General features: G+C 35.3%; 1 protein-coding gene across 4 annotated transcripts; it reads left to right on the top strand.

Moving 5' to 3' along the window:
* The first annotated feature begins 3,744 nt into the window (after positions 1-3,744).
* On the top strand, positions 3,745-12,072 carry LOC133789057 (disease resistance protein RUN1-like). 4 transcript variants are annotated; one of them, XM_062226770.1, is made up of 9 exons: positions 3,745-4,351; positions 5,012-5,105; positions 5,846-6,944; positions 7,029-7,337; positions 7,420-8,769; positions 8,866-11,108; positions 11,193-11,225; positions 11,306-11,350; positions 11,792-12,072. In XM_062226770.1, exons 1-6 carry the CDS (start codon positions 3,916-3,918, stop codon positions 9,538-9,540), a joined length of 3,963 nt encoding a protein of 1,320 aa, XP_062082754.1. In that variant the 5' UTR covers positions 3,745-3,915; the 3' UTR covers positions 9,541-11,108; positions 11,193-11,225; positions 11,306-11,350; positions 11,792-12,072. The 4 variants fall into 4 exon arrangements, with proteins under 4 accessions (XP_062082754.1, XP_062082755.1, XP_062082756.1 ...); XM_062226771.1 differs by having other exon boundaries at positions 8,866-10,822; positions 10,915-11,350; XM_062226772.1 differs by having other exon boundaries at positions 3,745-4,339; positions 8,866-11,350.
* Positions 12,073-22,722: the final 10,650 nt, after the last annotated feature.

Raw genomic sequence — 22,722 nt, 5'->3', positions numbered from 1 at the left:
ATTATATATGACCGTCTCATGCCGAATAGCTCAAATATATCTCCATAATAATGGAATCTCATTCACAAATCATATTATGCACTCAAATACACAAATACACCCCTAAAGGGCCAAATTATCAAAATATCATAATATACAAATGTGGACCCACATGCATGCATATAACATCATATTATAATATAATTCACATAAACATGCATATTATCATTTGATGGCATAATTAAACAAATATGGCCCTCCCGGTCTACTAATCCCGCCATTAAACCACATCGGAAAAATTCAGGGTATTACATATACTTAACTAAGATTACTAAGAAGAGTAAAACAGTGAAGTTGTTAGTAACTAAAATGAACAGGTCAGCATAGCTGACTGAACCAATTCCTACAGATAGTATTAGTAATTTTCAGAACAACCAGATACTGCAACATGTAGCAGCTTAAACTTTTCCTATATAGTAGTTCCTAGATGTTGCAATTGATCATTTCAATTATCAAGTGTAATTGCTCTGATGCATGGGCATATGTTATTTGCACGGGGCCACACCCAGAGATAAGATTCATTAATAAAGTTTCTCAAAAATACAAAGTACTTGAAGATTACTCCCTCTAATTTTATGCCGCAAGCTTGATGTATTTTCCACTTGATGAATGAACCTTGCTGAAACTTCAAGAACTCGAACTCCCTTTGATTTGCTTGAAGAGTGCTTGCTTCCTCCCGAGGGAAGACTAGTATGAACATTCTCCTGAAGGTTTGCTTTTTGCTCTTCTCTTTGTTGAATTTCCTCAATACATAGAACACATACAAAGACACAAAATAACAGAGGTATAGTCGAACCACTAACCTCTACAAAATAAACACTCTTTTTCTAAAGATGTAAAATAAGTTTAAGAATAGACAAAAGAGTTGACCCAGACAAGGCTGCTATGGTAAGTATTTATACACAAATATACTCACATAAGACAGCCTTTACTAGGTCTGAACGCACACAGCTTACTAGGAATTGTTTCCTTAAATAATCAATCAATTACATTGAATCATCCGAGATCTGAGGAAACAGACAGACTGTCAATAGCTACAGATCAGTCCGTATCTGAGCTGTCATTACAAGATCCTGTCTTCAGTTTTAATGAGGATCAATCAAATCCTATATGTTGAAATCTGGTCATAAGAATGAGATTGTCAAATGAAATCAGCCAGATATAAAATAAATCAACATTTATTATTTGATTTATTTGTTAAAAGCTAAGTATATTGTCAAACCTTCTAAAAATAGAATAGATTGATATAATCAGCTCTTTATATAATAAGAACATAAATGTGAACAGAATAAAAATGAAATAATCTTCTATTGAATGCCGATATTACAAGAAATAAATCAAAAAATATTTTGTCAAATATAATTTGCCAAAAATAGAATTTACATAAATTATAGTTAAATAGATAATAGTTAACAAGAAATGGCATTCAGCTTAAACATGGTCAAAGTAATTAAATGAAATACAATTACACATAGAATATTTACTTAAAACAAACAATTGAATACCAGACAAATCAAAATCAATATCTGAGTCGTACTTGAATCTTCAAGATCCTCCTCGCTAATATCATCGTCTAACTCATCCTCTATATTGCTTTCATCATACTTATGGTGTTCATCATCACTTTCTGAAGCATACCCATCATTTTCGTCATCATGTGTACTGTCCATTGGCATCTCTTTATTGTTTTCGTCTGCTTCATGATTATGACATTATTTAAAATTTAGACGAGAATAAACTAATTGATTTTATATAAAAAATAAAAACTAACCAAACACGTTAAGAATAAATTATTATGAGAATAAATTATTCCACTAAGTGTTATTATAAATATGTATAACACTACTATATATATATATATATATATGAATTCTTCAATTTTACATTTATTAAAAAAATGAACTAATATTTTATAATTTAAAATTTTGAATCAGTCTTCAACACCAAATAATTGTAATAGGTACACATACTATAAACTTTAAAGAACTTTCACTACGTATCATCATTTTGCTATGTTAATGGTAGTGGTCCAAAGGAATAAGGACAAAGAAAATAATGGTAATATTATGGTTCATCTTCGTTTAGTCACTCTCTTTATTTAAGAGTGCTGCTTGGTAATTTAAAATAAGTAAGTAGAAATATGAAGATTTAAATTATCAAATTAATTAGTCAAAATATAATTGATTTATTAATGAACAGCAGTGTGATAGTATATGGGCTAAAATAAATATAACTTTAGATCGATATAACACAAACGATTACATATGATATATATACATAAATAAGTAAAAAAGACTATATTTTTATAATGAAGTGCAGTATATACTTGGAAAAGTATTCTATAAGTTATAGTTAATATATATATAGTCATCTCATCACACGTTTTCTTACAAACAAAAGGGTCCAGTGCTTTCATGACTACTTACTTTTCTTTTGTTTGGCAAGTTCCGGGAAGTTTAGAGGAAATAATAGTTAGCCAACAAAGAAAAGAAAATACTTTTCCAATCATCTTTATATCTAAAGCCACGGAGATAATCAGCTTTATATCTCAATCCCTTCTATAATAATTAATCAACTTTATATCTCAATCTCAAGCTCTCGCAGGCCATTCTAAATCTTGAACCTCTCTAATTGAATTATGATTTTTATTCCGTAAATTATTTAAAATTTTTTGAAAATGTATAAGACAGAGACATACCTTGTAAGTACAATGAACACACTGTCATAAAAAATAACCGAGTTATAATCGATTTATTACAAGTATAAAATAGGATTATGTCCATAGCCATGATCAAGATAAGAATTCAAATAGTTAGTTGTTCGCGTGTAACAAACTGTTTGAATCATAATTTTGACTTTCTAAATTACTTAAAATTTTGTAAAAATTTGTGAAATTTTATTTTTAACATATTATATATACACTATCATGTAAAAGAAAATATAGTTATAACTTATCCATATACCGAAAATACTAAAAATATATATAGGTAATTATTAAAAACAATCATTACTGAAATATATATATAGGAAGTGACTGCAACGCATCCCCTTTTTTTGCAACACCGGTGCATCATTTTTCTATTTTCAACACTTGGATAAATATAATCCCAATTTTTTTATATAACAGTGTACATTATAGCTATCTAGAACATCCTACAAATTTTCAAGAAATTCCGAATAAATTATGGTACCGAAAACAGGGTCTAAACTATCTGTTGCACGCGAACCTGCTTTTTTGTATACGTGTGTAAAATTTGACAGTTTAAACCTTGTTTTCAGCTTCATAAATTATTCTAAATACCTACTATGTACACCATCATATAAAAAAAGTTTGAATTATATCTATTCAGGTGCCGAAAATAGAAAAAAAAATTGCTGATGTTACAAAAAAAAGAGATGCGTTGTAGTCGTTCCCATACATATATATATATATTTATTTAAATATAGATTATAAATACTAGTGCATATAAATATGTAAACTCTTCATTTTTTTTACATTTATAATTTTTTACCTTATATATATTTTATAATTTAAAATTTGAAATCAACCTTCATCAGTAAATAATTGTAATAGGTCCACAGAAGTCAATTCAAGGACGGAAAGATAATAATGATAATAATAATGGCAGTAGTTGGTTATAGATAATGTGGGAGGTCCTATAACCTTAATTATTGATTTAAGTGGTGTAGCTTCTTCTTCATCATCCACAAAATTTCCCAGAAATTCTCACAACATTACCAAACTTGGTAGATATATATACCACTTAGTACTTACTCTTGATTCAATTAAAGATCGGTCCTTTTATAATTAAGCTATAGCATTGCTCATTTTGCTTTTTTTTTGTGAGAGTTTGTCTTAATATCATCACTAATACTATGGCACCAAAGAATAAGTACAATGTTTTCATAAGCTTTAGAGGTGAGGACACCCGTTACAATTTCACTAGTCATCTCCACAAAGCATTGTCCCAAAAGAGTTTACAAGTTTACATGGATCAGAGGCTGGAGAGAGGTGATGAAATTTGTTTTTCTCTCTTGAAAGCAATTGAGGACTCAATGCTTTCTGTCATCATTTTCTCGGAAAATTATGCATCTTCGAGGTGGTGTTTAGATGAATTGGTTCATATTCTAAGGTGTAAAGAAAGAGATGGACAGATTGTTGTACCTATATTTTATCATGTGAGTCCGTGCGATGTCAGAAAACAATCAGGGAGTTTTGGAGTTGCATTTGGTGAACTTAAAGAACGCTTTAAGAGAAACTCTGATACACAATGGATGAATGTTTTAATATCTATATTAGGTATTATGACAGGTATTAAGAATTACACCCTTTCTCATGCATATATCTTTGCTACCTTAATTACATGATTGCATATATCTTTTCTCATATGATCGATCTTTAACTTCTGATAAGCTCCATGGTTATTAATATATATATATATATACACTATTTTCGATCTCCTTTTATTAATATTCCTAATTAGTTGCTTAGGTTAGTTTTAACGGTTGTATATCTCTAATTCATTTTTTTTAGAAGACACTAGTCTGGTCTCCGTGTTTCTTCTAAATACACAATCGGTTCTTATGTTCTTATGGATTAAAATAGTATTCTAGATCTGATTATGGTCAAATATAATTTTTATTTCTTAGTTTCTTGAAAATTTTCTCCACTTCTCTAAACTCTTCGTATCGCCAATGACTCAATAATTAATCTTATAATTGAAAATAATTTGACTCCATCTTATAATTAATCGGGTCTTAGATATTATTTTGTATTTAACAAAAGAAGTTGATCGCATATTAAAATACAGAGATCTTTTTTTTATTACATTAGATGTCCGAATGATTATTATTAGTATTTTTTATTTGCTTTTATCTTAAAAAAATTGTGCATGTTACTAATCTAATTAATTTTAATATTGAAAATATCCATAATTTTATTTTAATGGAACCTTCAATGGTGCACTTGAAGATTGTTTTAGGAGTGAGCCGGATAGATTGACTCAATGGAGGAATGCTTTAATATCTGCAGCTAATCTTTCTGGCTGGGATGCACCCACAAGAAGGTACCTTTTTTTTTATTTGTTGGGTAGGTAACCATTTGATATCCTGTGTTTTTGCAAAGTATCATTTTGGTACCCTCTGTTTTCAATAATGCTCATATGGTACCTGTATTTTAAAATTGAACATATTTGATACCATAAACTCAAATTTAATTAATAAAATTTTACCAATTTAATCAAACTGCTGTCAATTATATAAGTTCTAAATTTAAATTTAATTACTTAATTACACATAATTAATGACAGTTTGATCATATTGACAAAATTTTATCTATCAAATCTGAATCTAGAGTATTAAATATGTATAATTTTAAAATACATGGTACCATATGAGCATTATTGAAAACAGAGGGTACCAAAATGATATTTTGCAAAAACACAAGGTACCAAATAGTTACCTACCCAACAAATAAGGGTTAAGAATTTTCCCGGTTTTCTGTTTATAAAATAGAGCAATTAATAATGAAATTTCCTCAAAAATTCAAATCCAATAGTTTAACTAAGTATACTACAAAAGCATCATAAATTTATTTAAATCCTTGATAATATTCTATAATTCGTTGTTATGTATAATTAACACAAAGTTTTAATCATATATATATTTATATTATGTAAACATTTTAAAAATGCAAGAGAAACATTGAGATTTCTTCTCTCACCTAGCTAGCATAATAATATGACGTAGATTATATATATCTAGTGGTCTAATTCAATCTTATTTGTTTTTGGTTATACTATTCTAGGTGTGATGAGTCTGAATTAATTGGGAAAATCGTCAATGACATTTTGAAGAAATTGAATCATGTGACATCAAGTACAAATGTCTTGAATGGTCTAGTTGGAATGGAGAGACGAATTGAATATCTTGAATCATTGTTTCTCACCAATAAGTCATCATTAGATGCTCAGATTGTAGGAATTTGGGGGATGGGTGGCATGGGCAAGACAACTCTAGCACATGTCTTATTTACTCGAATTTACAATAAGTTTGAAGGTCATTGCTTTCTTGAAAATATTAGGGAAGAATGGCAAAACCCTAATAGGCTCAATTTGAAGAAAAAACTTTATGCTGAGTTATTGAAGGAAGACAATAATCAAGATATGGTAGTTGACCTGTTTGTGAAGGATAGACTTTGTCGTAAAAAGGTACTTGTTGTTCTTGACGATCTAGATGATGTAGAGCAATTTGAGTACTTAGTTGGAGGTCGAGATTGGTTAAGCCATGGAAGTAGAGTAATTGTCACAACTAGAGATAAGCAATTGCTTAAGAATATTGGGATTGATTGGATCTACATGGCAGAGCAACTAGATGATGATGAGGCTCTTCAACTCTTTAGTTTGAATGCATTCAAAAGAGATTCTCCACCAAAGAAATATATGGAGTTGTCAAAAAAAGTAATGATTTATGCTGCAGGCATGCCTTTGGCTCTTAAAGTTTTAGGTTCCCATTTGTATTCGAAGAGCGAAGAAGAGTGGAATAGTGCATTGAAAAAGCTGAAAAAGTTTCCCAACAAAAAGATTCAAAATATACTGAAGATAAGCTACGATGGTTTGGACGATAAACAACAAGATATATTTCTTGATGTTGCATGCTTTTTCAAAGGCAAGGAGAAGGATTTTGTGGGAAGAATTTTGGATGATGATGGTATGTTTGCGGATGTCATCAGAGATCTCATCGACAGATGTCTCATAGTTGTTACATCTTTTGAGAGACTATGGATGCATGATTTGATACAAGAAATGGGAAGAGAAATTGTTCGTGAAGAATGCGTTAAAGATCCTGGAATGTGTAGCAGACTATGGATTACTAAAGATATATGTCATATGTTAAGGAAGAACAAAGTAAGTCCTAACTAGTACTTTATATACTAATAAATTGAAATTATCATTATAATGTGACAATAAGTTTTCTTTCTTAATTTTCAGGGGAGCGAAAAAATTGAAGGAGTATTCCTTAACATGTCTGAGATTAGAGAGAGTCATATCAAATTGGAGCCTAACGTCTTTAAAGAAATGTCCAATCTAAGGCTACTTCAAATATGTGGAATATCAAGAGAAATGGAGCAATGCAAACTTCAACTTCCTCAAGGTCTTGATACACTTCCGGATTCTCTTAGATATCTTCATTGGCTTCACTATCCTTTAAATTCTTTGCCATCAACTTTTGTGCCACAATATCTCGTTGAACTCGACATGCCATCAAGCAAGTTGGAACAACTTCCTAACGAATTTGAGGTATGTATACTTTGGGGATTTCACTTTAAACACATTTGTAAAGAGTACATTAAGTTATACTTGCATTTTTCTTTTGTTACAGCTTCTTGAAAACTTAAAAGTTGTCAATCTTAGTTCTTCAAAGAATCTAATCCAAATCCCAGACATCTCTCGAGCTAATAATTTGAAGAGTCTATGCTTGAAAGATTGTGAGAGTTTGGTTGAAGTTCCTTCACTCAGATTTCAACAAGCTCTTGATCACAAGTGTTTTACAAAAGAAACGAAAGCAGCACAAATACTTTACACCAGCTATGGTAACATTGAAGGAAATTATGTGAGACCGGGAGAAAATAATCACAAACCATCTTGGTGGAAATCCTATAAAGCCATAGACTACTTTCTTAATCTCAGTGGTTGCTCTAATCTTAAAGTTCTTTCTGAGGTGTCTGGGAGTATTAAATATATTTGTCTGCATTCCACAGCCATAGAAGACCTACACTCTTCAATTTGGTCTCTTGTTAATCTTTCTCTTCTGGACCTTAGCAATTGTAAATGCCTTAAGAATCTTCCAAGTGGAATTGGTCAGTTAGAGTCCCTAAATCATCTCTATTTAGATGGTTGCTCATCTTTCAAAAGCTTTCCAGAGCATCTTCCGAAGAACATTAGAACATTAGACTTTAGTGGAACAAAGATAAAACAAGTGCCTTCATCAGCCTTTGAAAATCTATCTAGTCTTGAGGATCTATGTCTAAAGAACTGCATAGAGCTTGAAACCCTCCCAACGAGCATTTGTAAGTTGAGCTCTCTTGTGAGTCTCAACCTATCTGATTGCTCAAAGTTTAAAAGCTTCCCGGAAATCTTAGAGCCAATGGGAAGTTTGAAAAAACTTTATCTAGATCGAACAGGAATCACAAAGTTACACTTGTCAATTGAAAATATTACTGGGCTTCATTGGCTGATTTTAAGGGAGTGCAAGAATCTAGAGTTTATTCCAAACAACATCTACAATATGAGCCATCTTAAAGTGTTATGCCTTTCTAGTTGCTCAAAACTTGTTGCTTTGCCTGCTGTGACGAAGGAATTCCAATTTAAGATTGAAGTGGATCTTAGCTATAACAACATAGCTAAAGTCCCTAGTTGGAACCTTGGTTTATCTTCCTTACCATTGATGGAATTCGAACCATGTGGATCAATGATTGATAGAAGACCAGTGAGTATTGAACGACTTTCTAATATGGTTTTATATTTGTTAGAAACTTGTGACAATAACCAAACTTTCACATCACCTGATTTTGATGTCACGTCATGTCGATGCTTCATTTCATCTAGTAGAAAAATCCCATACCAGTATTGTGGTTGCTCAAGATGGAATGTTGTCAAATATAAAAATCTGGTGACAGATTTTTGGGTTTCTCTTTTCATACAAGCAGCTTATTTTGGCCTAAAACCAAAGGTATGCATATGTCTTTCTAGTTCCAGTATATATAGATTAAAATCTAACTTGTGTTATTTCACAAACGATATAATAATAATTTTTTTTCTATTGTAGAAAAACTTTTGCCCCAGAATGAATTTATGTTGTCCAGGAAATGAACTTCCGGAAATTTTTTTGGATCAGTCTGAAGGATCTTCAATTGATGTTTATCTTTTTCCAAGTTCCTATAATTCCAACTTCATAGGTTTTGCCTTTTGCGTTGTCATTGAATTTCAGCACTACTGTTTTGATATTAACCGTCTGAATTTTCAATGTGAATACCATTTCAAAACAAACAATGGGGAAAGCAACAAACGTAATTGGAGTCTTCATCTGCCAGATAACACTAGCAGATTTGTAGAAATAGGAATTCTCAATTCAGATCACATGTTTATGGGGTTTATTAACGAGGAGTACGATGAGTATTTTGGTGCAAATCCAATAATATTTCAGGTGTCGTTTAAGTTTCACCTTGAACAACATGATTGGGAAGAACTTGTTAATGTTGGCAAGTGCAAAGTGAAAAAGTGTGGAATTCAAGTGTTAAATCTTGAACATTTAATTGATTTGTTAAATCATAAAGATGCAGAGGCAACTACAAGTGGAAGTGAAAGTGAGACCATGGACTTTGGCACAGAGTACAATATCAACTTTGATAATTATAATCATGATGTAACTTATTATAAAACAAAACAATTTACAGTTTATGGTAACGACACATTCTATATTCCATTATCAGAATTCTTGTAGCTAGTCTTATGTTATCAATAGTATTTGTGAAGATTATAATGCATTTTAAGTGTTTCTTGTGATGAGTTTGAGAGACTTGGTGAGGAACCAGGATGGTGAGTTCTGTCCAATTTTACTATATGTGTATCATCTTGTCTGTGTTATTTTTGTTTTGGTTGATAAATGTGAACATATATAATATTCTCTGTTCATATCTTGCATTTTGTTTGGAGCAAAAAGTAAACACCTAAATCACATATTTCTAGTTGATCTCTTGATCTGCAGGTTTTTTCATAGCTCTAATATTTTTTATTTGAAGGTATAGTTAGGGGTGCATCCTAGCTTAGCTTATATGTATTGTCCCACTTAGTCATTAACATACTTTGAACAATTATATGCTGAAGAGAATTTTAAAAAACTTAAACTTGAAAACACGATAGAATTATTAGATGAAGAATAAAATGTACTGGCAAAGAAACCTGCGAGAAGGCAAGATTTCATCAATTGAAAATAATGTATTTTCATCACTAAAAAATTAATACATATACTTACTGTAATAACACTAATATTAAAATGAAAATAATTAATTTGCAAATAGTATATGTTAAATTGTTAAAATTTGTGACTGGAGGTTATCATAAACATGATATATGCTGGATCGGCCTCATTTAGTGGGCCTTTAGGACCAAAAAAGGGATTTGAGCCCAAAAGAAAAGAAAAAAATGAGCGAAGAAAAAGAGAAGAAAAGAGAGAAAAGTTAGAGAAAGAGATAGTGGGTTTTGGCACATTGACTTAAAGATTAAGTTGTTGATTCTCATCTGATTTAGCTCAAATTTTGGGTGGTGAATCCTTGCAAGGTGCTCTAAAAATCTATTGACTCTGATTTGGTGTTTGTCCTCTCTAAGGTGCACTCCCACTATACTTATTTGTTGAGATCCAAACTTTTTCTTTGGTGTATCCATCTTTATAGATGATGATTATATGCATTGTTGATCCAAGATTGTAATCTTGATGTTGTTGTGAGCCTCTAATTATACTAGAGAAGAACATTGTAATCAAATTATTGAACTTTGGTGATAGTAGAGAGGATTACGATCCCTGTGGTTTTTCCCACATTGAGTTTCCACGTAAAAATATTAGTGTCTCACTTTTATGGTTGTTTATGATTTATATTGCTTGTGTTTCTTTGGTTAAAATTGCTAGTTGTGGTGTTTGATAAGTAATCATATTTTCAACATACAAAGAGGGACAAGCTTGTGTTTATTGCAATAGGTTTTCCCAACAAGTGGTATCAAGAGCCAAGGTTAGTTGGTATGAGTTTTCTTGTGTGTTGAAAAAGTCATTATTTTATTCAGGCTAAATGAAGATCTTTTCATTCTTGAACTCTATAAATAGGACCTAGTACCCAGCCATTTCTTCATTCATCAAGCTGAGTTCAGAGCCTACAAGCTGCTAGGATTACTATAGAGTGTTAAACACTTGGGTTGAGGTTATAAGCTTAATCATTATAAGCTTAATAAACACTTGGGAAGTAAGGTTCATGGTATATTTCGGTTTCGAGGTGTAGTTCGGTCATGGAAGCATTCAAGGTATTCCTTATTCTAGTTCCTTTCTGTATTGTTCTTATAGTTTTTCTACTCAAATCCTAACTCGTATTCTTTATTCTTGGTTAGGCATCTAAGTTCTTGAACTTGAGGTTCTTGTTGGTAAGTATCATTTCGATGGTGTAGTTTATTCTTTCCATCTCTTTTCCTTAGTATACTCACCTCTCTATTATGGTTTTTAGGAGTGTTCCAAAGTCCCGATCTTGTTCTCTCGTTCTGGTATTTTGGTAAGGAAAATAGGGTAGATTTGTATGCTTTTATGTTGTTGATATACATGTTTATGTTGTAAGTACGATATGTTTTTAGTTTTTTTAGTATATGAATTTTTTTAGATGACAATCACATAATTTGTTTAGATAACAAATATATAACTTGTTTAGATAACAAGTCCCAATAGTAGATTCCTTGGGCATATGATTGTTTAGATAACAGCCCCATAAATTTATATGACTTGTTTAGATAACTAGCCCCGTAAATTTATGGGCATATGATTGCTTAGCTAGCAAGTCCCAAGAAGTATGATGGCCATTATAATAGATGTTGTATTCTTATAGTTATATGATTATAGTTTACAGTCTATAGTTTATGTGTATGTATATGTTTCATGCTTGTAGTGGATTTTTCCTTGCTGGGCATTAGGCTCACTCCTTTATGTTTTATATGTGCAGGAAAATAGTTATGGCGGCAGGAAGGTTCTTGGCAGCTTGGGGATGTGTATTGAGGTAGGATGGAATCGGTGGATTGCGCGTTCGATCAGAGGATGAAGATTTTTAAGTCTTTATTTGGTTATGATTTCTATGTATTAGTTTTCCGCATTAAATTTTGGAACCAATTTATTTAAGTTATGTTTTTTTATTTTCAAAACAATGAGATCCCATATCCTAAGTGAAATATTTATGTATTTGAACGTTTACTTTACAGTTTTAAATAAAGTTATAGTGTTTTCATCTGTACTTTTTCTTAAGATTAGTATAGTAGTTTTTAATGGTCCAAGTTTAGAATAGTTGGGTCGTTACAGGAAACTCCAAATTGAGGCCATTCTCATCAGGTATGATCTCTACAAATACATTGACAACACTCATCCATGTCCTCCTCGCACCATCACCACCAATAATGTTGAAGCTTCTAACCCGGCTTTCCTGTGAAGCCTGGCAAACTCTTGCCAACACCTATGCTCTGCCGAGTCGTGGTCACATAACGGAAATCAAGGATCAGATCAAGTTATATATTCTAATGTGTGGACCTCGTCTATTTATTCTGTTGATGGTTACAAATATTATGTCATTTTTTTGGATCACTTTACTCAATGTCGATGGTTATACCCCCTCAAACGAAAATCTGATGTTGCCACTATTTTTCTTCATTTCAAAGCTCTTGTTGAAAACTTTTTCAAACAGAAAATAGTCACATTTTACTCTTAAAATTGGGGTGGGGGGAATACATGGGTCTCGCCAAATCCACTGGTCTTGCCACATACTTATCCACCCATGGGATTTCGCACCTTACCTCACCACCTCACACTCCAAAACATAATGGTTTCTCCGAACGTAGACACCGTCATATTGTTGAAACAAGTCTTTCTCTTATCTCTAAAGCTTCCCTACCACTAACCTTCTAGTCATATGCCGTCTCCACTGCCGCTTATCTCATAAATCGTCTTCCAACTCCCACTCTCCATATGAATTCTCCCTATCACAAACTCTTTGAGTCTCCACCAAATTATTCAAAGCTTCGAGCCTTTGATTGTTTGTGCTATCCTTGGCTTCATCCATACTCTCCTCACAAACTTGCCCCTCGCTCCACACCTTGCGTCTTTCTTGGTTATTCACTCACTCAAAGTGTGTATGTGTGTCTTGATCAATGTACTCAAAAGATCTACATCTCGCATCATGTTCGATTTAGTTGGACACTCGTAGTAACACTTGTAGATTTTGTTGTGACTGTGGACATGTCCTTGAGAATGATACAAATGAAACTACTAATGCTTTTCTTGAATGAATTGTTTTATTTCTGTTATAATCTTTTTATATTAAGATCTGAAAACTAATAAAATTGAACAATTACAACAATATATATGGGAAATTTTTTGTTTTAATAGTTTGTTTCGTTAACTTTAATAGAATATTCTAAATATTTAACGGAATATTTTTTTAAAACTAATTAAAAATAGATATTTAAGAATTATATTAATATAAATTCAAATTCAAGTGTTATAAAATATCATTATTATAATAATATATAATACAATAGTAAATATTTAATAATTATATTAATATAAATTTAAATGTTATAAAATATTATTATGATAATAATATATAATTCTAATTTTTTACTAATTATATTAATATGAATTTAAATATTATAAAATATTATTATCATAATAATATTTAATACAATACTATATTTAATGGATGTATCTCTGAAAATGTCGGTGATGCTGGAAAAAGATTAAAGTTCAATAAAATATCGGTTCCCTTCAAATTCGAGATTTCTCCCATCTTTTGACTGAAAAAAAAATCAATTTTTTCCTCTTTGGTTCCTAAAGAAGAGATTTGGAATGAACAAGCCTAAGATTGTTGATATAAATGGCTAATCTACCATACTAGAAAACAGGGTTGAGATTTTTGGGTCCTTCATTTTCTTTCGTGTAAAAAAAAGTTGAAAGAATTAGTCTATTCGCCGCTAATTTCCTAAAATTTGTATTAAAAAAAATATAATGTACTTTTTTTTGCATGGCAGGTGTTGTTTTGATTTTGTTTAGTTGCTTTACAACTATTTTTTTGAAAATTACTGCTTGAAAATCTTTATTTTTGTATTGTTTGGAATATAATCTTTTTTGGACTATGTTTAACACTTGTACACTAAAAAAATAATGGAGGATTCTTAGCGTTGTTGCACCCCAAAAAAGGACACACTGGTGCACCCCATTGATGTTTTTGGCTCAAGAAGTATTTTCGGCGATTTTTTTTTATGACCGTGTACATTATAGTTATTTAGAGCATCCTACAATTTTTCATAAAATAAGGTTTAAACAGATTACCTTCTATACGCATAAAAAATAGTCACGCATGCAACAAACTATTTGAATTTTGTTTTCTATACTGTAAATTATTCATAATTTCCCAAAAATTTACAGGTGCTCTAAATAACTACAATATACGCAGCCATAAAAAAAATCTCCGAAAATACTTCCCAAGCCAAAACACTTTATGTACACCACAGAACTACCAAAAACCAATTGTTATAAGAGACAAGCGAAAAACAAAATGCAGCCACTTTGGTTTGTGACTTGACACAACAAATTGCATAACAAAGATAAGGTTAGACTTCTTACAATTTGTTATCCCTCAAAAATCCAGGGATGATATGGCAAATGAGAAAGCAGCACGTGGCATCGCAAATCAGGGAAAAACGATGAAGTATTGAAAAAAGACCGATGATCAAACAAGATAGGTTCAGGACCTATAGGGAAGGCGACAAGGCCTAAACTCCCTAGGGGTGGTCGGCTTGGCCCTAGCCCCCTAGGGGTGTTCGACCTAACCCCAACCCCTAAGGGGTGGTCTGCCTGAGATGTTCAAAAGCCACATGGGTGGTTGGGCCACCCTATTCTTCATAGGGTGGTTGACCTAAACTCCTAAATATGCTTTGCTGGATAAAGTTCACGCTCGTTTAAACTGAAATCATCAGGCCTAGCACCTAGAGGATCATCAGGCCTAGCACCTCGAGGCCTAGCACCTCGAGGATCAACAGGCCAAGCACCCGGAGGATCAACAGGCCTAGCACCCAGAGGATCAACAGGTCTAGCACCCAGACGGTCATCACGCCTAGCACCCAAGCTCTGAAGGGTCATCGGGCCTAGCACCTAAGTCTCATAGACCTACCGAGACTTAGCATTTTCCCAGAGGTTTCAATCGTGCATTGTCTACCATGATCCAGAGAAACAACGAGAAGACCCACGATCTCATAATCATGGGGAGGTGGACACGTATCTCCACTACCTAATAATCGTGTACCAAACCATGATCCCAGTATTACTGATCATGTAACAGCCCCTGGGTACTATAAATAAAGGACCCAAGGCTTCATTGAAGGGGATCTGACGAATTTTTTGGGAGAAACTCTGGGCAATTAGCAACAAGTGAATACTTTTGTTCATCAGTGTAATTGTCTATCGAGTAATTCAATACTAAAAACTAAGTGGATTAAGTAATTATTTTTCATCATAATAGGGTTGAACTACTATATTCATTTCAAAAGGTGTCGTATATTGTACATATGACCATTTGCCAATTTCACAGGTCAACACAATTCATCACAAAAATGTAAAAATAAACCATTTTTTAATGCAACTCTCAAGAGATTCCCAGACCACTTTCTGAGATTTACCATTTGTTGCAATTTTTTTATTGCGCAAGTATACGCAATCGAATAAACAAGTAATAGTAGTGGAAATACAGTATCGTTCCGTCAGGGAATTGATCTAATAATTACCAATAGCAAACTTTTATTTCTATTTGACTAATAAAAATTTAATGACAATTAACAACGAACAATAAACTAGAAAAGCATAATTTAATTAACAAAATTTAATATAAGAGAAATATTAGAGCATTCTAATTTCATCAACCTTCAATTCTATTCAAACAATAATACTACTAATATGTTTCTTTGATCTATGATTATAGCAAGTTTACTATTGATAATTCTATTCTTTCTCAAGATATAAAATATCCAGTTTACCTGCGAATTCTCTACATGTATGTGATAAATTCTACACATAAACTGCATTAAGAACAAAAACCTAATTGCTACACAAACCAATTTGATACTTTCGTTCTAAATTGAAATCTATGTCTATTGCCTAAAGCTATTCCAATTCTCACTTTTCAGATATTGAATTAAAACCAATAATCATGCAAAAGATGACCAATCAATTACAAGCATTAAACATAAGAACAATAGATAAACATAAATTCAAAGAATCATAGAAATTCCATTAAAGATGAATAGAATATCCAGTGACTACATTAAAATACTCTAAATAAGAATTTAGTTCATAATATTAAACCTCATCACACAATCTAAAATTCAAAAGCATAAATAAAATAATAAAAGTGAATTCTTCTCTGTTCTTTTCTCCTGCTGTCAGAACTCCCCCCCACCTTCTGTTTCTTCCAATCTTCTTTTTATTCTTTTTTCCAAAAACCAAAACCTACGAATTTCCATAAAAATTTCCAAAAATACCCTTGTGCCGATATATCGCCTACCATACTGCGATATATCTTCTGCCGTATGTACTCGATAAAAACGCAATATCTAATGTCATTTCTACTTCAGCCAAAAATTGAAACTGCTCATGCGGCGATATATCGCCTGGACAAAATTTCCAAATATTCACCAATTTTGACTACTCAAACATATATTGTTGACCCTTGTTTTGGTCAACTAACACGGAGTCAAACGCTTGATGTGAATAAAGATGTCAAAAAATATTTAATGATAAAAACAGTAAAGAACACAGTAAATTATAGTGGTTCGGCCCCAAGAACTGGTAATGACCTACGTCCACTTAAGCTATTATTGATATGAGTTCTCAAAGGAGTGATCAAAGAACTAGGGTTCTCTGAGTTTCACAGGCCTGAGAGAGATGAACAATACAATCGTAATGTAATAGCTCTAATTCTCTTGTAAGTGTAAAACTTAAATCAGCCAAAAGTCCCTTCCTTGAGCTATCTTTCTCTATTTATAGGCTCAAGGAGGATTACATGAATTTGTTACAGATATTCGTTCCTAATTAATCGAATAATCAGGAATCATAGGAGATAATCTCGGAATTGATTATGATTTACCCAAGATCATCTTGAAATACACGGAGTATACGACCATGCTGGTCGTATAGAAACTTCAAATGTTACGTTAGGGGAATCTCACTGGTCGATGGTCGAACAGAACCTCTGCCAGGTGTCAACCACGTGTTTAAAAACGTCTGCCACGTCACCCGTGCCTGTTTTTTGGATAACATTTACCCCCTAAGTTTATTTATTACGACCAGCAATAAATAAACTTTAAGGAAAATGACTCTTCGATTACCCCCACCAACTCTATCAGAGTAGTTCGTGCATTCTTGGAAATAGTGACCTACCTCTGTCTAATCATGGCTTTTCGGTTCCCAAGTAACCTATTGACGGCTATCACCCTTCCCCATGCTTCGAAAAGAGGAAACTGATGATTACCTCTTTTTTCATACCACAGACAAAATATATATAACCTCCTTTTTCTTTTTACGCAAGTTATTTCTTTATCAAGAAACCCTAAATCATAACCTTTATTTTCTCTGAAGATTATCTTTCAACGTTCCCAGAACCAGCCATTCGTTCGTCTATGCTCAGAATTTCTTCAAACCTCCATAATCTTTGCTTCGGTAAGTTTCAAAATTCTTCTACTCTTTATTTTGTGCATGTCGCTGTGAGTTAGTTTCTAGGTTCTGATATTGTCTGCGTTCTTGGGTTGAGATGCATGAAAGTAATGGATTTATCAAGTGATGCTAGATAGGATGATGTTTCTTTGCCATTTAGGAGTTACGAATCAGTTTGATAGTTGAGATCATAAATTTAGGACGTAAAATTGAAGTAAAAATTCAATTTTTATGCTAGTTGAAAAGCTGAGTTTTTCCCGCCCTTACAGGAGTTGAAAAAGCTTTTTTAGAAAAACTTTTTACTTTCACTTTTTGATCTGTTTTTCAAACTGTTCGTGTGAAAAAATTAGTTTTTTGTTAGAATGCTGTTGTATAAAAGTTTGACTTTTGTACACGACCAGCGTTATTCTAACCAACCCTCTAGACTCTCCATCCTCACCTCCCCATTTTTCTGTCCACAGATTTTAATGCCAGATTTGTGGGGAGGTGAGCGGCCTATCGAAGACGATCTTCTTGCGCAACTGCTTGAAGGTGAAGAACAGCCTACTCAACGCGTTCATGAGATTCCATTCTCAAGACTCTTATTCCAGACCTCAACCATCATCATCCAGAATGGCCCGTTCCAAATCTCCTGGCCAAAAGAAACCAAATCCTGAAGACAGTCCAAATCCTCCTGCCCAGCCTGATTCGCAGGCTAGGGTTCCCTCGACCAGCGGTCGAGAAAACATTGTCCCGGACCCTCACATTCAGTTCAGGGCTCGTCCTCGGCATTTAATTCTTCCGGATGTCGAGTGGTATCTCTCTCCCCTCAGCCAGGTGACCCCCAGAATGCTGGCTAATTACATCAAAAAGTATCCCCTCACTAGGGTGACCCTTAAGATCCCTACTGCGGATCAGAGGGCTAACTTGCCTGAAGACGTTTACAGCGCCTGGTCAAGGTACCATATAGAGGCGGGGGCTACCCTTCCTCTACATCCATTTTATCAGGGGGTGGCGAACTACTTCGGTGTCGCCCCCTTTCAAATTACTCCAAACGAATATAGAATGCTCGCTACTCCTCACGAGGTCAACTTCCTTTTTGACCTTAAGTCCGATCCCCAACAGTTCGGGAAGGGCTTTTTTCATTTTTGTCACCAAGAAACAACCCGAATATTCCTGAGTGACACCACCCACATCTCCAACGTGGGGAAATACAGTCAGGAGTATTTCCTCACGCCCGACATGACTGCAAACAACTTGGCCTTCGCTTGAGGAGGTAAATGTCCTTTTCCACTGGTCGCTATTTTTACTCAGCAATTTTCCTTGTACTTCTCTAAAGTATCTTGTGCTTTTCAGGACCATGGTTACGCCCAAACCCAACACCAGACATGGTGTTGAGGTCCAACACACTGGCCAGAATGACTGATGCTGAAAAGAGCATTAAGTCTCTGGTCACTGATGATAACTTGAGGTTGTCTGGCCTCCTGACCCCTCATCAGGAAATGAGGGAACCCGCAGCGGTTGGCGCCACTGCCGAGGGGCATCCTGAGCAGCAACCCCCAGCGTCTCCTCCTTGAAGGAGACCGACTGGGGTTACGATCAGGGAACCTACTGGCGCTCCCTCAGCAGAAAGGCCTTCTGCCCTCCAAGGGAAGGGGAAACAAAAGGCAGCAGAGACTATCGTAGACTTGGATGAGTCTTCAGATGAAAACGGTATTGTTATTTCACTTTTAGATAACTTTCCAATTTCCTGTCACTTATTTGACGGGGACGACAATTTTAGATATACTCCAAATCTAGGGCCAGACTTCTTCGTGCCAGAGAGTGAGTGTATGACTGGTAGAGTCAATAGTGTAGCGACAAGTAGTAATAGCTCGGGTATCGGACTTTTTAATTTTCTGTACCTCTTTTCTGATGTGCCATAACTTGTCATCTATTTTTAGCTTACTATCTGCATGTTTATCTCTTTCTGCAGACATGGCCTCTGCCAACGTTTTTGACTTGTATAATACTCAGGAGGAGGAGGAAGAGGTTCCTCTGGTCCAAAGGAGGAAATCGGCTAGGAAACACGATGGTGAGTCCAGCCAAATACCCCCGGCCAAGAAGAATTGAGCAGCCGATCCTCCAAAGGATGGGCCTCTGGCCAACCGTCTGCCCAACCTTCTGCTCCTGCCGAGAAGGAGATCCCTCCTACTGCCATAAATCCTTCGCCCGTGGCTCCAAACGAATAGGCCCAACAAGTCGAACTTCCTGGGGCCAAACTCTCGAGCCACTCCCTGCGATCAGCTAAGGATCGCCTCGCCCATATCCTTAAGCATGACCGTTGCAGGGAGGCAATGGATGAAGCTGAAACCATGGGGGTCGACCAGATCCTCAACAGGGCCCTTAATGAAGTGGCCAGCGTAAGCACTCTTTCTCTTTTTGTGATCATGGTCTTGACTTTTTCTTTCTTTGAAGATGGCCTAACTCTTATTCTTTGATTGCAGGCCATGCTGACAATGACTGCTGCTCGTGCCCGCGCTGGTGCCAGCATCGAGCAGTCTCGAGCGAAGGTTATTGAGGAGCTTCAAGCTGCAGAGGCTAGGCACGCTGGGGAGCTGGTGGTAGTCACCCAGCAGAAGGATGCCTTGGTTGCGGAGCTTGCAGAAAATCAAGCTTCTCTGGAGAATACCAGAAAGCAGAGGGATGAGTATCAAGATGCTAGCCAGACCTCTTGGCGCGAAATCAAAAAACTTAAGGAGGAGCATCTTGCTAAGGACACGGCCATTGCTGTCCTTAAAAGCCAGGTGGAGCAGCTTAAGCTTACTAATGTCAAGGACCTGGAGAGGTATAAGAACGTGACACTTCGGTGTTTCTATGATTTTTGGAAACACAACCAAAGTGCCAATTTCAACTACCTTCCAGAGGATGCCAGGAAGGCAGAGCTAGCTCGCTGCACTGCTCGGTTGGCTGCTGAAGAGAGAGCCCGGGTTCCTTCTTCCCCAGACATTCCGCCGGCCGTCGGAGTGGAGGGAGGAGAATCTGTAGGGGACGTGGCCGATCAGAATGCTCCACAGGACCCTCCTGCTCCCCAAGCTCCATAAAAATTTCCCTTTTATATTTCTTTAACCATACGACCTACGGGTCATGATGTAAAGACTGGTTTTTCTTTAATTTTGCTGCATAGGCAGCTTATTTTACTTTTGCTTTTGAACAATTACATCCAAGCAGTACTGCTTCCAGTGTAAAAGAATTCCCTTTGATATTATAATATTTCTTCTTATTATAACATCTATTCGCATGACCAAACTTAGCATAGTACTTTGGATTGATTTAACAAAATATAAATTTTGAAAAATACTCTAAGTACTGTATCATGCTTTCACTTATTTTGTTCATGTGTTTACATACCTCTTGGTATGCTTTGCTATCGATGTACCTTATATGCCCCCCAAGTGACTGAGGAGCTTTAGGTCCTTGGTCACTTGCCTTGACCACGACCTGTGCGAACATTACTGCTCGGTATAAAATGCAAGACTTATAATACAGCAAAACAACACACGTAATGAACAAATACTTGTAAAAAATTACAAAATTTGGCAAGAATGACTGGCTGCGCACAGTCCCTTATAATTCTCGTATTAAAATGGACTAAACATGTCTTTACGAGTGATCTTTAAAAGATCTTACACTTATAAGTGATTTGCCATATAACATAACTAACCCTTTTTCAAAATTTGTAAAAAGTAAAAATTAATACAAGCCAGTCCTTTAAGAAGGACTGTTTATTGATAATACTTGCGCAAGTGTTCTCCATTCCAATAGCGCGGAACAAGATCTCCATTTAAGCGTGCAAGTTTGTATGTGTCTGGATGAAGGACTTCTTCAATCTGGTAAGGTCCTTCCCAGTTTGGTCCGAGTACTCCAGTAGCCGGGTCGCGGGTGTTTAAGAAAACTCGTCGAAGTACTAAGTCTCCGACGTTGAACTTTCTTTCTTTTACTTTAGAGTTAAAATATCGGGCGACTTTTTGCTGGTACGCAACTACTCGGAGATGGGGTTTGTCTCATTTTTCCTCAACCGAGTCTACTCCATCAACAGTTGGCTATTTTGGTCTTGGTCATATGTAATTCTTCAATGTGAGGGCGGATCTAGCTCGACTGGCAACATAGCCTCATACCCATATGCTAAGAAAAACAGGGTATGGCCTGTTGCTGTTCGATGAGAAGTTCTACACGACCAAAGTACTTCAGGCAGCTGTTCTGGCCATGCTCCTTTAGCTTCCTCGAGCCTTTTCTTCAGGGTATCCTTTAGTGTCTTATTTACTGCTTCGACTTGCCCATTTGCTTGTGGATGCACAACTGAAGAAAAGCTCTTGATGATTCCATGCCTCTCGCAGAAGTCTGTGAATAGGTCGCTGTCGAACTGGGTGCTGTTGTCTGAGACAATCTTCCGAGGCAATCCATATCAGCAAACAATGTTCTTGATGACAAAGTCAAGAACTTTCTTTGTCGTTATGGTAGCGAGTGGCTCAGCTTCGGCCCATTTGGTGAAGTAGTCGACTGCTACAACTGCGTATTTTACTCCACCTTTTTCTTGTTGGCAAGGACCCAATGAAATCGATACCCCATACTGCGAAGGGCCATGGAATTTGCATCTGCTTTAACTCATTAGGAGCTGCGCGTGGGATCTTGGAAAATCTCTAACACTTATCACATTTTCACACAAACTCCATCGAGTCTTCATTCATGGTCGACCAGAAATAACCCTGCCTCAGAATCTTCTTTGATAAGCTTTGTGTCACGGGCCGACTATTTGGGTACTCCAACTAGACGGAACGTGCGGCACTTGCAGACTCTTCAAGCTAGCAAGTCAGCCTACAACACACACCTACAGGCAAACAAACTCAGCGGTTAGCCACATACACATCTCGGACATGCAACGGGCGATAACGAAGTATGAGCAAGCACAAAGCAAGTCATTCCTAGGAACGTCCACACAACACAAAGCACACAACAAGGCAAGTGGCACACAATGGCCAAACGAAGATAACAAACAAGTAACACATAAGCAACAAGGAAGCACACAGGGGCAAGTATGGATAAATGTTATTTCATTAATATATAGCCTTGATAGGGCAAGGGAGTACACAGCTTTGGCCCCTATCTGCTGATGGCCATGGTGCTTCCCTAAGTCACCAGGTCACCTCCCCCTAAGGAGCCTTCTAG

The sequence above is a fragment of the Humulus lupulus genome, chromosome 7, assembly GCF_963169125.1.
Source record: "Humulus lupulus chromosome 7, drHumLupu1.1, whole genome shotgun sequence".
Classification (NCBI taxonomy): Eukaryota; Viridiplantae; Streptophyta; class Magnoliopsida; order Rosales; family Cannabaceae; genus Humulus; species Humulus lupulus.
Note: the sequence above shows the minus strand (reverse complement) of the source record. Positions and strands in the feature narration are given on the sequence as shown.

What these genes read in the sequence shown, in the direction of transcription:
- LOC133789057 (XM_062226771.1), top strand. Translation starts at nt 3,916, where the DNA reads ATGGCACCAAAGAATAAGTACAATGTTTTCATAAGCTTTAGAGGTGAG. An exon ending in TATATTAGGTATTATGACAG is followed by an intron (nt 4,352 to 5,011) that starts GTATTAAGAATT and finishes GTGCACTTGAAG; the next exon opens with ATTGTTTTAGGAGTGAGCCG. An exon ending in AACTTCCTAACGAATTTGAG is followed by an intron (nt 7,338 to 7,419) that starts GTATGTATACTT and finishes CTTTTGTTACAG; the next exon opens with CTTCTTGAAAACTTAAAAGT.